Here is a 14,086-nt window from a genome sequence, read left to right on the forward strand (position 1 = left end):
ATGTTTTGTGTATAAAAATTTATTGCATTTCTTTGTTCGCAAAGATTTATGTAATTAAACTGCAACATTAGTAAACGACAATGAATAGCCCATGACTGATTTTTGAAAAGTTATAACTTTAAATTATGTCACTTCTTGTATATTTATTTGTGTTTCTAAAAGATGTAAGAGCAGGAGTAAAAGTAAAGGGGAACACAGGAGGACACCCTTCTCCCACTTCCAAAACTATCTACGGTGCCCCTCCAATTCCTAAAAAATGCAATGGGCAAAGATAGGCACGGAAGACGGCGTGACGTCAACCGTCCCCCTATCTTTTCAGACCCACTTTTACACTTGTGTAAGAGTAAACTGAGAGCATGACAGTTAACGTTTACGAATAATGTATTTTCGCTCAGAATTGCTCGAGTAAAACAGTAATAGAACATTATGAGTTTTCATAATTAGAGTAGATTTTAGGTAGTTATTTAGTAGCATCAGAATATAGGGAATATACAATTTTAAGTAAATTTCAAAAAATAAATTTTCACTGAAATGTTACATGACAGTGTCGTGTTAGAACTAAATAACTTGGAGTTGATAATGAGTGCGGGGTAAGGGAGACTATATATAACATCATAACAAGGTCTTCTAAAAGATTCTTCCAATTTTTCAGAACTAATGGACCATGCTCCCCCCCCCCCTTTAGGAAAATATCCTAGTTACGCCAATGGGAATTGAATTGAAAATCTATGTAAAGACTTTCTGCTGTGGCATGCTTCATAAGGACAATTCCAGTCTGCTCACGTGACCTTTGGGGTTCATGAATTTCTTGCGAGCGTTCCGACTTTGGATTCTCTGTTTATACCCTCTCTTTATGCATCGAATAATTTTTCAAGAACATAAATGATATGCTGTAATATGAATATTGAGAAGTACCCTCTATATGACAAATAGCTGCAAATAAATACACTACATAATTTATTTATTGCTATTGAACGATTTTCCTAACTTGTATTTAACATTCTCATATATAATACCGACCTACTGTGAACACCTACCTATCTCAGATGTTATATTTTAAACATAATAATTACTATGTTCTGCAATGATTATGTTATATATATATATATATATATATATATATATATATATATATATATATATATATATATATATATATAACTGATGTATTTTAATGTAATTATTTTATATAATTTTTCATGCATTGCGGAAAATATAATTTAAAAAAAAAAACCGTTGACCGAGATGAGAATCGAACTCACAACCTTACAATTTGAAATCCGACAGCTTACCAGTGAGCTAACACAAGGATTTACAGAAACATGCTTCTAGCGAAACATGTGTAACTGTTCTCAAGAAAATTATGACATTCATATCCACTACAAACGCTGTTTTTGAGGTGATAATTACGTTCTATGTCTTAACTTTGAGCATTCTTATACATATGGAAAGATTCTTTAACGTATCTAAATGTTCAATTACGTACGGAGAGCTAAATGGTAAACAAGAATGTGCTGACATTAATACAAGGTTTCGAAATATTGTATCATTAAGTATTTCAATCAATGTTGCTTTTTTTCTACACTTGGTAACAAGTCTTATTATATTTAAAAGAAGAAAAACACATCTGCAAACTTTTTCCCGATTGCAAAGGCTGGCTTGGAGGTTCGAACCTGGTTTACTTTTTCCGAAGATACCCGAAGCTGGACTTAGAAAATTATTGCCTCAAAACACCAATAAAGAATGCGCTCAACCTTTTTGAGACAAGGTGTACATCATTTCCATTGTACATCCAACAGTAAAGAAGTGGCATGCCGAAATTAAACGTAGTCGTAAATCAGGGTTCCTACTGGTCAGGAAAGTTCAGGGGGGAAAGACTGGAAATCAGGGAAATTTTATGAAATATATGTTTCCTGAACATTAATTGTATACCAGTTTTAGCTTAGCCAACCATTATAATGGACGTTGTTCAAATTTTTATGGAAGGTAAGTGCAATGTACGTGACAGTCCATTGAATAAGTCCGTAGGTTATTGGTTATGAACGATCGCAAATTGAAGGTGCGTGAGCTAGCTGACATTGTAAAGATATCGTAGTGTTTTTACCATTTTACACGAACATTTGGGTATGCGAAAGCTCTGTGCAAAGTGGGTGCCGCGTGAGCTCACGGTCAACCACAAACAACATCGAATCGATGCTTCAGAGGAGTGCTTGGCGCTGTTAAACCGCAATAAAAGAGAATTCTATCGTCGATATGTGACAATGGATGAAACATGGCTTTACTATTACACACCAGAATCCAAAAGACAGTCAGCTGAGTGGACAGCAGTCGACGAACCGAATCCAAAGCGAGCAAAGACGCAACAGTCGGCCAGTAAGGTGATGGCGTCTGTATTTTGGGATGCGAACAGAATAATATTCACCGATTATTTCCAAAAAGGAACCACCATCAACAGAGACTATTACTGTGCACTTTTGGATCGATTGAAGACTGAAATCGCAAAGAAACGGCCACATTTGCAAAAGAAAAAAAGTGTTGTTTCACCAAGACAATGCACCGTGTCACAGATCGATGAAAACGATGGCAAAATTGAATGAATTGGGCTTCGAATTGCTTACCCACCCACTATATTCTCTAGATTTAGCCCCCAGCGACTTTTTCCTGTTTTCAGATCTCAAGAGCTTGCTGGAAAGAAATTTAAGTCCAATGATGAAGTCATCGCTGAAACTGAGGCCTATTTTGACGAGAAAGAGAAATCGTTCTATAAAAGTGGTATCGAAAAGTTGGAAAATCGCTATACTCGTTGTATCGCCCTCGAAGGCAACTATGTTGAATAATGAAATCGAGTTATGTCAAAATTTTGTTTTTTTTCTTACTTATCCTACGGACTTATTGAATGACCTGTTATGAGCATTTGATTACTATTTGTCTCTATAAAATAAATATTCTCATATATAAATATTCACAGTTATTTATTCCTTATTTATATGTCAACTTCATCCGACACCTGGCACGAAAGTCAGGGAAATAGATTTTTCCAGATCAATAGGAACCCTGTAAAAGTATCGATGATGCTGAACATTCAGATCGTTCAAATGAGGCAGTTACTGCAGAAAATATAACATCGCATTGTTTTGGATGATCGAAAAGCTATCTGCACAATGGGTACCGTGTTGATGATTGAGTGTGCTTTGGCGTTGTTTCATCCAAATCGAACGGAATTTTTGCATCGATTCGTGACAATTGATGAAACATGGATCCATTATTACACACCAGCGTCCAATCGATAGTCTGCAGAGTGGTTGCAAGCGGGTGAAAGCCGATCAAAGCGCCCAAAAAACACAAAGTTAGGCCGGCAAGTTTATGGCCAGTATTTTTTGGAATGCGCATCGCATAATATTCATCGACTATATGGAGATAGGAAAATAATAACTTACGAGTGTATTAGTTACATTATTGTAGAAACTGTACTAGATCAAGAAAAAACGACCGCACTTGAAGAAAAAAATAAATTTGTTCTATGCTGACACGCACCTGCCCACACATTCATAAAAGCGATTGTGAAATTGGATTCTTTAAGATTACGAATTGCTTCCCTATCCACTGTATTCTCCAGATTGGCCCCCAGCGACTACTGTTTGTTTCCTAACTTGAAAAGATGGCTCCAGGAAAAAGAGATTTCGCACCAATGAGGCTGTCATATCGGACATGGAAGCCTATTTTACAAAGTTTGACAAATCGTATTATTCCAAGGGTATCATCAAAATGTTAAGAGAACCGTTGGAAAAAAGCATTTCCTTTCAAGAAGATTATGTTGAAGAAGAAGAAGAAAAAAAAGAGATTTCACTGCATGTCTTTTCTTCATTGGTAGGGTACGGATTTTTCACTCCATGCAGAGATGTCCATTTTGTAATTGAGGCTCACGATAGCTCAGACTTGCACTCATTTGAATTCGGGCTGTCTTATTATCCTCAATGAGGCTCAGAGTCGCACTCTTTTGAATTCGGACTGTCTTATTATCCTCAATGACGACGTTAGCTCAGACTAGCACTCAATTGAGCTCGGGCTTACTATTCTCAATGAGACTCCTGTTCATTAAGAGCTCGGACTATCCATCCTCAGTGAGTTTCGCTTGCGCTCACTAACCTCACTCAGACTTGCGTTCGCTTGGATTGGCTCGCTATCCGCTTCTGCTTAAACAGAGTCGCAAGCTCGGATATCTCTAGTATGAATGTGAAAGTTCGGCACCAACTCATATAGATGAACACAGACTGAGAGGTTCGAAAACATATCTTCGGGAAAATATTCAGGAACAAAAACGGACATAGAAGAGGAAAAATGAGATTTTTCAATATAAATTCATCGCAGAGTATATTGGGAATAATTAAGTGCAGAACTTTTATAACGGGTAGGACAAAACCTTGCATAAATAGAAATTGCCTCGAGAAATAGGTTTTTGAGGAGGAAATAGAATTTTATGTATATACACCAAGATTTGAAGAATGTTAATGATAATCTCCGCTGGACTAAATTAATATGGTAAGATTCATGGGCGTGCTTTCATTTCTTATGCCATATAGTTATACAGCTAATTCCTATTGAAACATAGGCCATATTGAAGATCCTTCATCAATTTAAACTTTTTCCACCTCTGATTACAAACAGATGTTCCTCGATTTTATTTACTTGTACATTCTTTGGGTGGTTATATAGTCTTCTGTAAGAATTATAAGGGAAACTTATTGCAGTTGGGCCAAGCCGAGTTTTAAGATTCCCGTGTAAACTACATCAAATATAAATAGATATTTGAGTTGATACACCATCTGCAAAAGTTAATGGTCATAAAATAATTATTTATTATTAATTATTTCATTCAGTATTGAAGTAGATGAGTGATTCATCTTCCAAATTGATATGAAATATTTCAATTTTACGTTGCACGGTTATGCCGTGTAAGCTAAAGGTGACTGTGATGATGAGAATGAATGAAATACGTGGGAGGAAACGGGAGAACAGAAAACTCACGCACCACAGGTGAACGTTCTACTACTGAGATAAAGCAGCCATCTTACAAATTGACAGTAACAACAACACAAGTGGACTGAAGCAACCAACCACGAGGAACGGAAATCCATTTGTCGCATGCTGCTGAAATGTGTTAATAATGAAAACAGCACTGTTGAAACTAAGGTGCATGCTTTTGTAAATAAACACCAAATTTCCTTTTCTGTATGTGCTGTTAAAACTACAAACCGACCAGACACGATTCAAGAAACTGGCTTTTTCGAGGGGGAGGTCACGTATATTGTTAAATAATAATAATATACTGTGGAATGTTTATTTTATAGATGTTAGTAGTAAAACTCAAGACGTCAGCCCTGTGATATACTGTGGACGCGGTTCGAACCCTCTGGCAGATTTTTTACCTTCTTTCAGTTTCATCAGACGGATGTTAGAATGAACTCTCGATTAAGATGGGAAACACCTGTCCCATTTTTGCTCTTGGAAGTATATACACTGAGAAACTTCAAAATATAACATTTCCAAGTCACTGGGTGAAGGACAGATAATAAAAAATATAGGGAAAGTCATAATTGTGAGCGAGGGTGAGATAAAATTTAGTTCTTCGCTTCATTGTAGTTCCTTTCTTCTATTTCATTTGTCTGTTTCCAAGAATCTAACGTACGTGACTTTCGCCAAAAGCCCTCAGAAGGCACGTATATCTACATATCAGCTTCGGGAATCTCTTGCACTCTTTGGCAATGCCATTGATTATTTAAAAAAGATACGTCTTCATAAAACGAAGCTTTTATTTTTCTTTACTTATTACAATGTTCTATTACAAACATATTTAAACTTATAGACAAGTTGAACTAGATCTGACTTCAGATACACATTTTCAGTCATTGTTTAAAATTACTGTATCACAAATATATTACTAAGGAATGAACTAGGCGTGAAACCGAAATCTCATTCACGAAGTATTTTTTTTCTTATCATCAGTATCAAGTATTAGTACCATATGGTTAATGTTAATTGTGAGATCAACTGCTTCAGAAATAAATTAATGTTATAAATATACTATGCTATCATTTATACAGGACTAATATGTACAGAAATTGAGCAGTCATGGAACTTAAATGTATCTTTGGTATATTTATAGTTAAAAATTTTACTCCTTTAAAATATTCAGAACTTCTTTCAAATATAATTACTCACACTTCTATACTTTAAAAATAATTGGAAGTCATTCGCAGACTTAAAGGAAACTGTATTCATGTTTCCATGTGCTTAACTTTGACTGCGATTGTCTTTAGTGACTAAGGCACAACCTAAACAAAACTGCATTGATACTATTTGTTACAGCTGCTAGCAATAATTGTTTTGAAAAATGATATAGTACGCTCATAATGACTTGATCAGTGGCCAAGCTAATAGTTAAAAGTTAAGAATATCCGAAAGAAGGTGTTACTCACTTAGGCGAAGAAGATAATATAGCTAAAAATATTTTACTCAAAATAAACTATAACAATAGAGATCATCATACTGTTATCAGCTAGTAATAAACTATTGAAGTCCACACCGATTACAGCACCAACAACTCATTTCGATGGACTACAGCTAGCAATTGGAACTTAAACTGATCTTCATGTTTACAAACGATTCACTAATATATATATATATATTTAGTTAACATATTGTCATAACGATCTCTTGTCGCCAGCAACAGTTAAATTCTTTGTGACAACCTGGAAAACTGCCTACAAAACCACCACAATTATGTACTTTTATTTTTTTCTCTATCAATTTAAAATATTACGATCAAATAAAACTAATAAAACAGTAGTGGTGTTGGATTAGCTGTGCTCGTAAGTGGTCACCTCCATGGGCGTGGATGGAACTTCGGTGCTCCAGCAGGTTTTGCACTCAAAGCACGAGCAGCGTTTGATGAGGGCTTCGTAACCGACGATGAAACACTCGTCCGAGATTCACATTTATTGATATACCAAGGCTTATTTTTGTCTGAAACATAAACAATATTTGTTAAGTTTAGAACCAAAACGATAGTACATAAAACACTACATATAAATGAAAAGTGGTTGACAATCTCTCTCTTTCTCTATTCTCTTTTACTTCGGAAACATTTGTATCCTTCCGTTACTCAAAAATCTGCTTGAGACCCGGCTTCGATTCCCGTCGGGAGCCCATGTGGTTCAGATCCTACGTTAAACTATAGCTTCACGTCTCATATCACCTCGTTGTTGAAAGGGACGGTAAACTCAAAATCAAATCAAATCATAAGCAGAATCAGGATCCAGTTCGGTTATCTTGTCAACCTAAGCACTGGTACCACGAGAAAGCGCGCATGCTTACACAGAACACGAATTGTATTATGAGCAACATGCATTTAAAACAGAATAATACACTTGAAATTGTGCTATATAATGTAAAATCTTTTATGTAATACCAAATTGGTAACAAAATACTCTTTACAACTACATATTAGAAGGATGAAAAGTCTCGATCTTCCATTGCTTTCCCGGTGAATGCTGATTCCTAATGATCAAAAATTTAAATTGCCTGTAATAATCACAAGACGTTCAACTGTGTTTGCTACATTAGTAAAGTTCTGTCCGTTAAATCTCAAGTCCTGTTGATTCGAAGACGACGGTTTTCTGCATTTCACCACGCATATTCGTTTACAATACATTATTATTAGTTTTTATCATGGTATTGCTATATATATGTAGTGATTTTATAGTTTATAGTGATGAAATATTTGCGAAAGAGTACATGTATTCGCAACAAATAAGCGTGCTTCTTTTACAAAGGGTACTAGAAAAGTTTCTGCAATACGACGCAACCATGTGTCGCAGGAGTCTGCTTCTTGATGCATGGTGAGACATGTTCATACTTGCACAGTAACCGCTAAGCCAAGTCGATGGGCTGTTATTCATTAGCATTGATAGTCTCAAGTGCTTACTATGGCATCTTGGTCACGAAAGGAGATACGAGAAGTGTTGCGGTATAACTTTGCGCGTTGTTTAAATGTAGACCAGTGCTTAGAAATGATTCTTGCACTAGGTTATGTCTGCCCACAACGTACGACTATATTCAGGTGGTACAGAGAGTTACAAAGGGGAAATTTCAATCTGGAGGACGCTGAGAGGGCGAGAAGGCCACGAACGTCAGTTACGGACGGAAACATTACTGCTGTTAGAAAAATGCTTGACGAAGACAGGTGACTGTCCTACCAGCAGATTGAGCTCTAAATGCCAGCAACTGTTCGATTCCGCATGATCATTTGCACATGAAGAAACTTCGTTGTCTCCGGGTGTCGCAGTCTGACCGAAGAGCAGATGACAGTGTGACATGATGCCGGAAGATGATGCAAATGTTTAATAAGTGTCAATCTCGATATATGAACAACATCGTGACAGGTGACCAGACTTGATTGTACTATTATGATGTGCCGACCACGACTGAGAACAAAATTTGGATCTGTGATGAAGATGATACAGATGTAGCTGTAGAGACCTGCACGGGCCGCATTTTTCGGCCCGAGCCCAATCCAGCCCGAACGTACCTAGGCCCGGCCCAACCCGGCCCGGGCCCAATAATTTTTTTAAAAAATTAGCTCGAGCCCGAATCTTTCTCAAAATTTAGTACTAAATTTGACCTAACCCTCAAAAACATTTTCTGAACTCTGGTTCACAACCTGACGCTTGCCTCCCGAATGGTACCATTGCCTCCTAGAACTTTGCCTGTCACCGAGAGAACAAAAACTCCATTCCCTGTAACAAAAATCTAACTTAATTGATTTTTAGCATAAAGTGAAGATGGCAATATTGTTTAGCGACAGGCAGAACATTCCCACCTCTTCTTTTTATATTTTGAATTCAGTGAAGGTCAAGGTCAGAGCTCAATTTACCGCATAATGCCTGCAATCCTCTATAGTGAAAGTGGAGCCGCTAAGCAACACAAACTGTAAATAGCTATTGCATTCTTTGTGACATTTTTAAGGACACACTTCTTCAACGTTTGGCTTTATTCCAATTATCGTTTAACGAAAGTCAATAATTATTAAAGAATTGCAATTGATCGGCCCCAGCCCGGCCCAACCTGAAGAGAAATCAGTGTCGGCCAGCCCAAGCCCGGCCCGGCCCAAAGAAATAACAATATCGGCCCGGCCCGCCCAAGCCCGGGCCGCCGGCCCGTGCAGGTCTCTATGTAGCTGTCAGAAAAACCCGATCAGTAAACCAAAAAATGGAAGTTCTATTTTTAGAATTGAGTAGAATTGTGGAGCATGTCGTTTTGGACGCACAGAAGACGGTCACAGCTAAGTGGTACACTGAACAGTACCTGCTTAAAGTAATCGAATCTATGAAGAACCTACGACCAAATTCAAGAATGGGCACCTGGTTCCTTCATCATGACAATGCTCCAGCTCACTGCACGAAAGCCTGTGCCGAACATTTGACCAACACAGAACAAACGTTTTTTAGCACACCCCTTACACTCCAGACCTTGCTCCCTGCGACTTTGCACTGTTCCCGTATTGAAAATAAAGCTGAAAGGGATGCAGTTTTTTAGTAATGAAGATCTTCTGAGGGCTTGGGACAACGGGTGTGCCTTACTCCTAGTGAAACTTGGCAAATCTTGTTTAAAGATTGGTTTCGGAAGATGGAGAGGTGTATTGAATGTGATGGAAATTATTTTGGAAGAAAATAAATAAATAAAACTGTATTGCAAAACTTTCCTAGTATCCTTTGTATGTTTGTTTAGAAGTAAACCTTAACATAGAACAATATTGTTTTCTTCTCTACACTCACGTCAGCTTGAAAACTCTCGATTTGAGCGATCGTTTTGATCGTGGCAAGGGCAAATGGCCTCGATGCTGACGTCCTCATTAAAACTCAATGAACCAATCAAAAACTGTCGATTTAGCGATTTCAATGTATACGTATTTTGGACAATCATGTAAATATTTTGGTCAAAATAAAAACCCTAGCGCGAGTAAGAAAAACGCGAAAGAGAGAGTATGCCAAACATTATTATTATTATTATTATTATTATTATTATTATCATCTTAATACTACTATATTAACTCTACATTGGTACAGAGGCACGCTCTAGAATGTTACTAATCAGCTTATTTTTGTAAACTCTTGCACCACCAAACTCACGGCCTTCCTTTAGAGCCTTAGTTTCCTATATATATTTAGTTTAACGTTTCATGGTATGCAACGGAACACTAATGATTGTGAATCAAATGGTGGAATGAAGAAAATGGGAGGGAACGGGAGAACCCATGCATACGATATTTGTCCACTTGAAAGCCCACCTGGAATGAGATGGGACTGGACTGAACAGTAACTCCACTCACAAGAGGTGAACGCTCTATACTGAGCCAAAATATTTTACTGTTCGCTCTAATATTAAAACTGCATTCTTAAACGTATGTCTATAATGTACTAATATATAATATACACAGTAGTTCCTCTTAGAAAATTATTTCATAGTTATAATACGAGACAAAAGAATGAAATTGATGCACAAAACATTAATACACCTACTTATACGTGTAAATACGGAAATACAAAATTACTCTAAGCTATAATAGAGTTCCAAGATATATATATATATATATATAAATGTAATGTTGAATAAACCACAACAGAAGTTATAAATATGAAAAGCATAAAGTAAAAGATACCGACACAAAAATATGAAAACTATCAATCTTTTATATATCTATAGTTCCTAATGATTACACTGATACTCTCTTCATCAGAAGCATTAGCAACAGTCTGCAAACGTAATGCTTTCTATTGGCATAACAAAACGCAACATTAAAACCATGATCAATGACGAGACTAGGAACGTCACAAAACAACAAATGACATCTTAAAGTATTTCTCTAAATAACTGCAAGTCCCGATTGCGGTTCGGAGTTGACGTTAATAGTACGTCTCGTCCTTCTTAACCTCGGTGGTGCATCTCATAACGCGAAAAAAAACAGAAGGCGAAGCTTTCGAATCAATTTTCATTTAAACTAACATCTAAATTCCTTTTATTTAGGTAATTTAGATAAATATGGATACCATTATTGGATAAATGCCATTTGCCCAGATTCATTAGGTTTCATATTTTTCAGTAATCAATTAGCATCGTGATTTAGTATTTGTTATAATACTAGTAAACTTTGGGCAATATAAGAATCATGTAGATTGGCAGCTATTGTCTATTTTTTTTTCCAGTTAATTATTACTTTTTTTTTTAGGAAAAAGAAAATAAATCCTGTTTCGTTGTAACCAAATAATACAAAAACAGTCAGTTAGGACTCTTTCTTGGATATTTTCAGAATACGTACAAATCACTGACATTTCTGGTGAAGTTAAATAATCCAAATAATGATTTCTTGCTAAATAGTCAAGTCCTTCTCAGGAATATCCTATTCTTAACCCTAATTTGATGCTTATCTTGTCAATTCAAATCATACAGGTCAATCGTTCTGATTAACGCACTCCAATTATTACATGCTTTGTATAATAAATGTGCTCTTGACTGTGTAGATCAATTTAACGTACGATATGATTCAGGTTTATTGTCTCAAACTTGGAGTTTGCACCACTGGGTGTGAGAGTGAGAAGTGTATACGTCCTGCTACCACAGGGTACATTAGGATCTAGTGATCTATTTCCACACTGGGCAGACGTGCTGAGGCCTTTAGGCCTAAGTTATGGACCGGCTCCGCGAGATGCATCCGGTTCGTAATTCCTCGAATGTTGATTTTATATCCAAGTGCACGCGGTGCACCTTCAAGGTGTGTCCCTAGACCTTGATTCGCAATTGCGATGTAACCCCTATTCTCTAAGGAAGTGGCAATATACCCACTGTGGTGCCAAACCGAAGTCCTGAGTGTCTACCAGTTAACCTACTGGTCGAAGCGGTCCTGCTAGAGAGTCAGGTCTCCCCATGCCCCAGCGTTAAGGCAAGCTCACCTCCCGCTATGCTCGCCGTTGCCCAGATTCCTGGGATAAGCTCACACAGACTATCGAATCCCACAGTATGACCACATTCCGGCAGAGTCCAACCCAATCCGGGAGCTCCAGGTATGCCCGAGGGAGCTGTTGAATCCCAGTCCTGGCTACAGTGTTTGCCAAAGTTGTGGTGCACGTGGGCAACATGCCGAAAGCAAAGCACTGCGATTGCCACCTTTTTCCATTATGCAGTGTCAGTACTCCACTTCCAAAACCAAAGTTTGTGTGAGAAGAATCTGTCGAAGTCATCAAAAGCATTCTGGAAACTGGTAATGTCCGATACAAGCTCAGGCCTCCGGACCACAGCATGATTTAACCACAGGATGATTTATTAAAAAACATCAAACAGTCCTGTAAAAGACGAACGATGGGACGGATACAAAAAGACGTTGATAAAAATTGTATACTCAGGCCATACCGTCGGAGATAACTTTTTCATCACCACAGATGATTAAATAAAGGTCGAATGGAGCGCTTCGGAGATGGATACCAAGGAATATGTCTCCATTTTATCAGATGTACAAACCCTATAAAAGCAATAGCATAACTGAAATCCGTATTTCCAAAAATGATGGTCTGGCATGCAATGGGAGACTGTCTCCAGCGTTTGTGACCGACGATGGGAAAGGCGTCATTGCATTATGCACACAGCACCACCTAGTTTTTGTAGGACAATCATATCCTATACCTTATGCGTGAACAACCCAACATCAATACCGCAGAGCAAACTCACTGAGCGGTGCTGAGTTCTGGTCAAGAGGGATATGGTTGCTAAAAAGCTCTTTTGCGAGAACATTATGCAGTTTCGAAGCAGGTGGCAATGAACCAAGGAAAGCTCTCTTTTCCAAATTTCAAGAGGAAACTGCGCTGGGTCGGACAAGAAGGTCCGTATGCTTCTGTTTGAAAAGGTTTTAATTTGTATACCTTTAATGTAGTTTATGAAATACAAGAGCTTTCGTTCGGGATTTTTATTATTATTATTATTTCTTTGTTTTGTGACAACAGACCTAAATCATACCTTATAGATGGGTCTTAAATGAATGACAATTCCTATAATGTTGTAATTATTCTCAGTTGCCATCAAGTGATATATCGAAACTTAATGTTTATTAAAATAATGAAGAAATAGTAAATCAGATGCGAGATTTGATTGAGTTATATAGTTATAATATGCAATAATGCAAAAGGGGTCCTGAAACATGTGTCTCTTTCATAATTTCCATCTACTGCATTTGCTTTCATACGTTTACGTGCACCTAACTCTATCTGCACGTATTTTAATTAACTTGCAGACAGTCTATTAAAGTAGGATGTTGACCTTACATGAACTTACTAATTGGCTATTAACAGATCACGAGATTAAAGATTATTGTGGTATGATAAATGATGTTATTGATTTCATTCTTAGTTAAAATTTTGACTTAACGGCCTAACTCACTACTTTCCTAAAGCCATTGGTATGTAACAACTTATTCGCACGGTAAGTATCCATTCACCCAGCCGTTCCTGAAGCTTCTGGATTAGAACCCTGTAAATTTTAATTGACCAATAAGTTATTGAGATAAAAAGCTTAGAGCCACCTCTAGCTACTTATCACTGGCAGCTACCTTTCCGAAACTTTCAAAACATCCTTATTTTGCTGAATCATATTCCTTGAATGGTTTCTTCCATCCCATAGCAATAAAAAGATGGTTCAATATTTTAAGGATTAAAATTTCTTCAAAAATATGGGAAACACTGCCTGGGTGAAGTGCTTACTTTCAGTTCGTGGAATCATAGTTATAACCATCCTACGAGTATGGTGCTTGGATCGAAGCCGAATAATGGTTCAAATCTCACCAAAAAAAAAAAAAAAAAAGTAAAACAGTCGAGTGTTACTGTTAGTACTTGAGTTTTAATGAGTTACAACGTTTTGCATTTAAGAATATAACCAAAATCAAAGGACTCACCAATTATTATTGAAGCAAAATCGTAAAGAGACGTTCTTCTGAAGAATGTACCACAAACTTTAAGAGGCTTAAGGAAGCGATCTCCAAGAATTT

At 37.1% G+C, this 14,086-nt stretch overlaps 1 protein-coding gene across 2 annotated transcripts in view; it reads right to left on the reverse strand.

Moving 5' to 3' along the window:
* Positions 1-5,792: 5,792 nt before the first annotated feature.
* The window catches only part of Cp110 (Centriolar coiled coil protein 110kDa), a 41,294-nt gene continuing 33,000 nt past the window's right edge, over positions 5,793-14,086 (reverse strand). Inside the window, exon 7 of one of the 2 annotated variants that reach the window (XM_081750833.1) lies at positions 5,793-7,023. In XM_081750833.1, the coding sequence (XP_081606959.1) occupies positions 6,878-7,023 (146 nt within the window). In that variant the 3' untranslated portion in view covers positions 5,793-6,877. The remainder of the gene's footprint in view (positions 7,024-14,086) is intronic. The other variant, XM_081750834.1, reaches the window with a different exon arrangement.

This window comes from Thermobia domestica, chromosome 3 (assembly GCF_964235325.1).
Source record: "Thermobia domestica chromosome 3, izTheDome1.hap1.1, whole genome shotgun sequence".
Lineage (NCBI taxonomy): Eukaryota > Metazoa > Arthropoda > Insecta > Zygentoma > Lepismatidae > Thermobia > Thermobia domestica.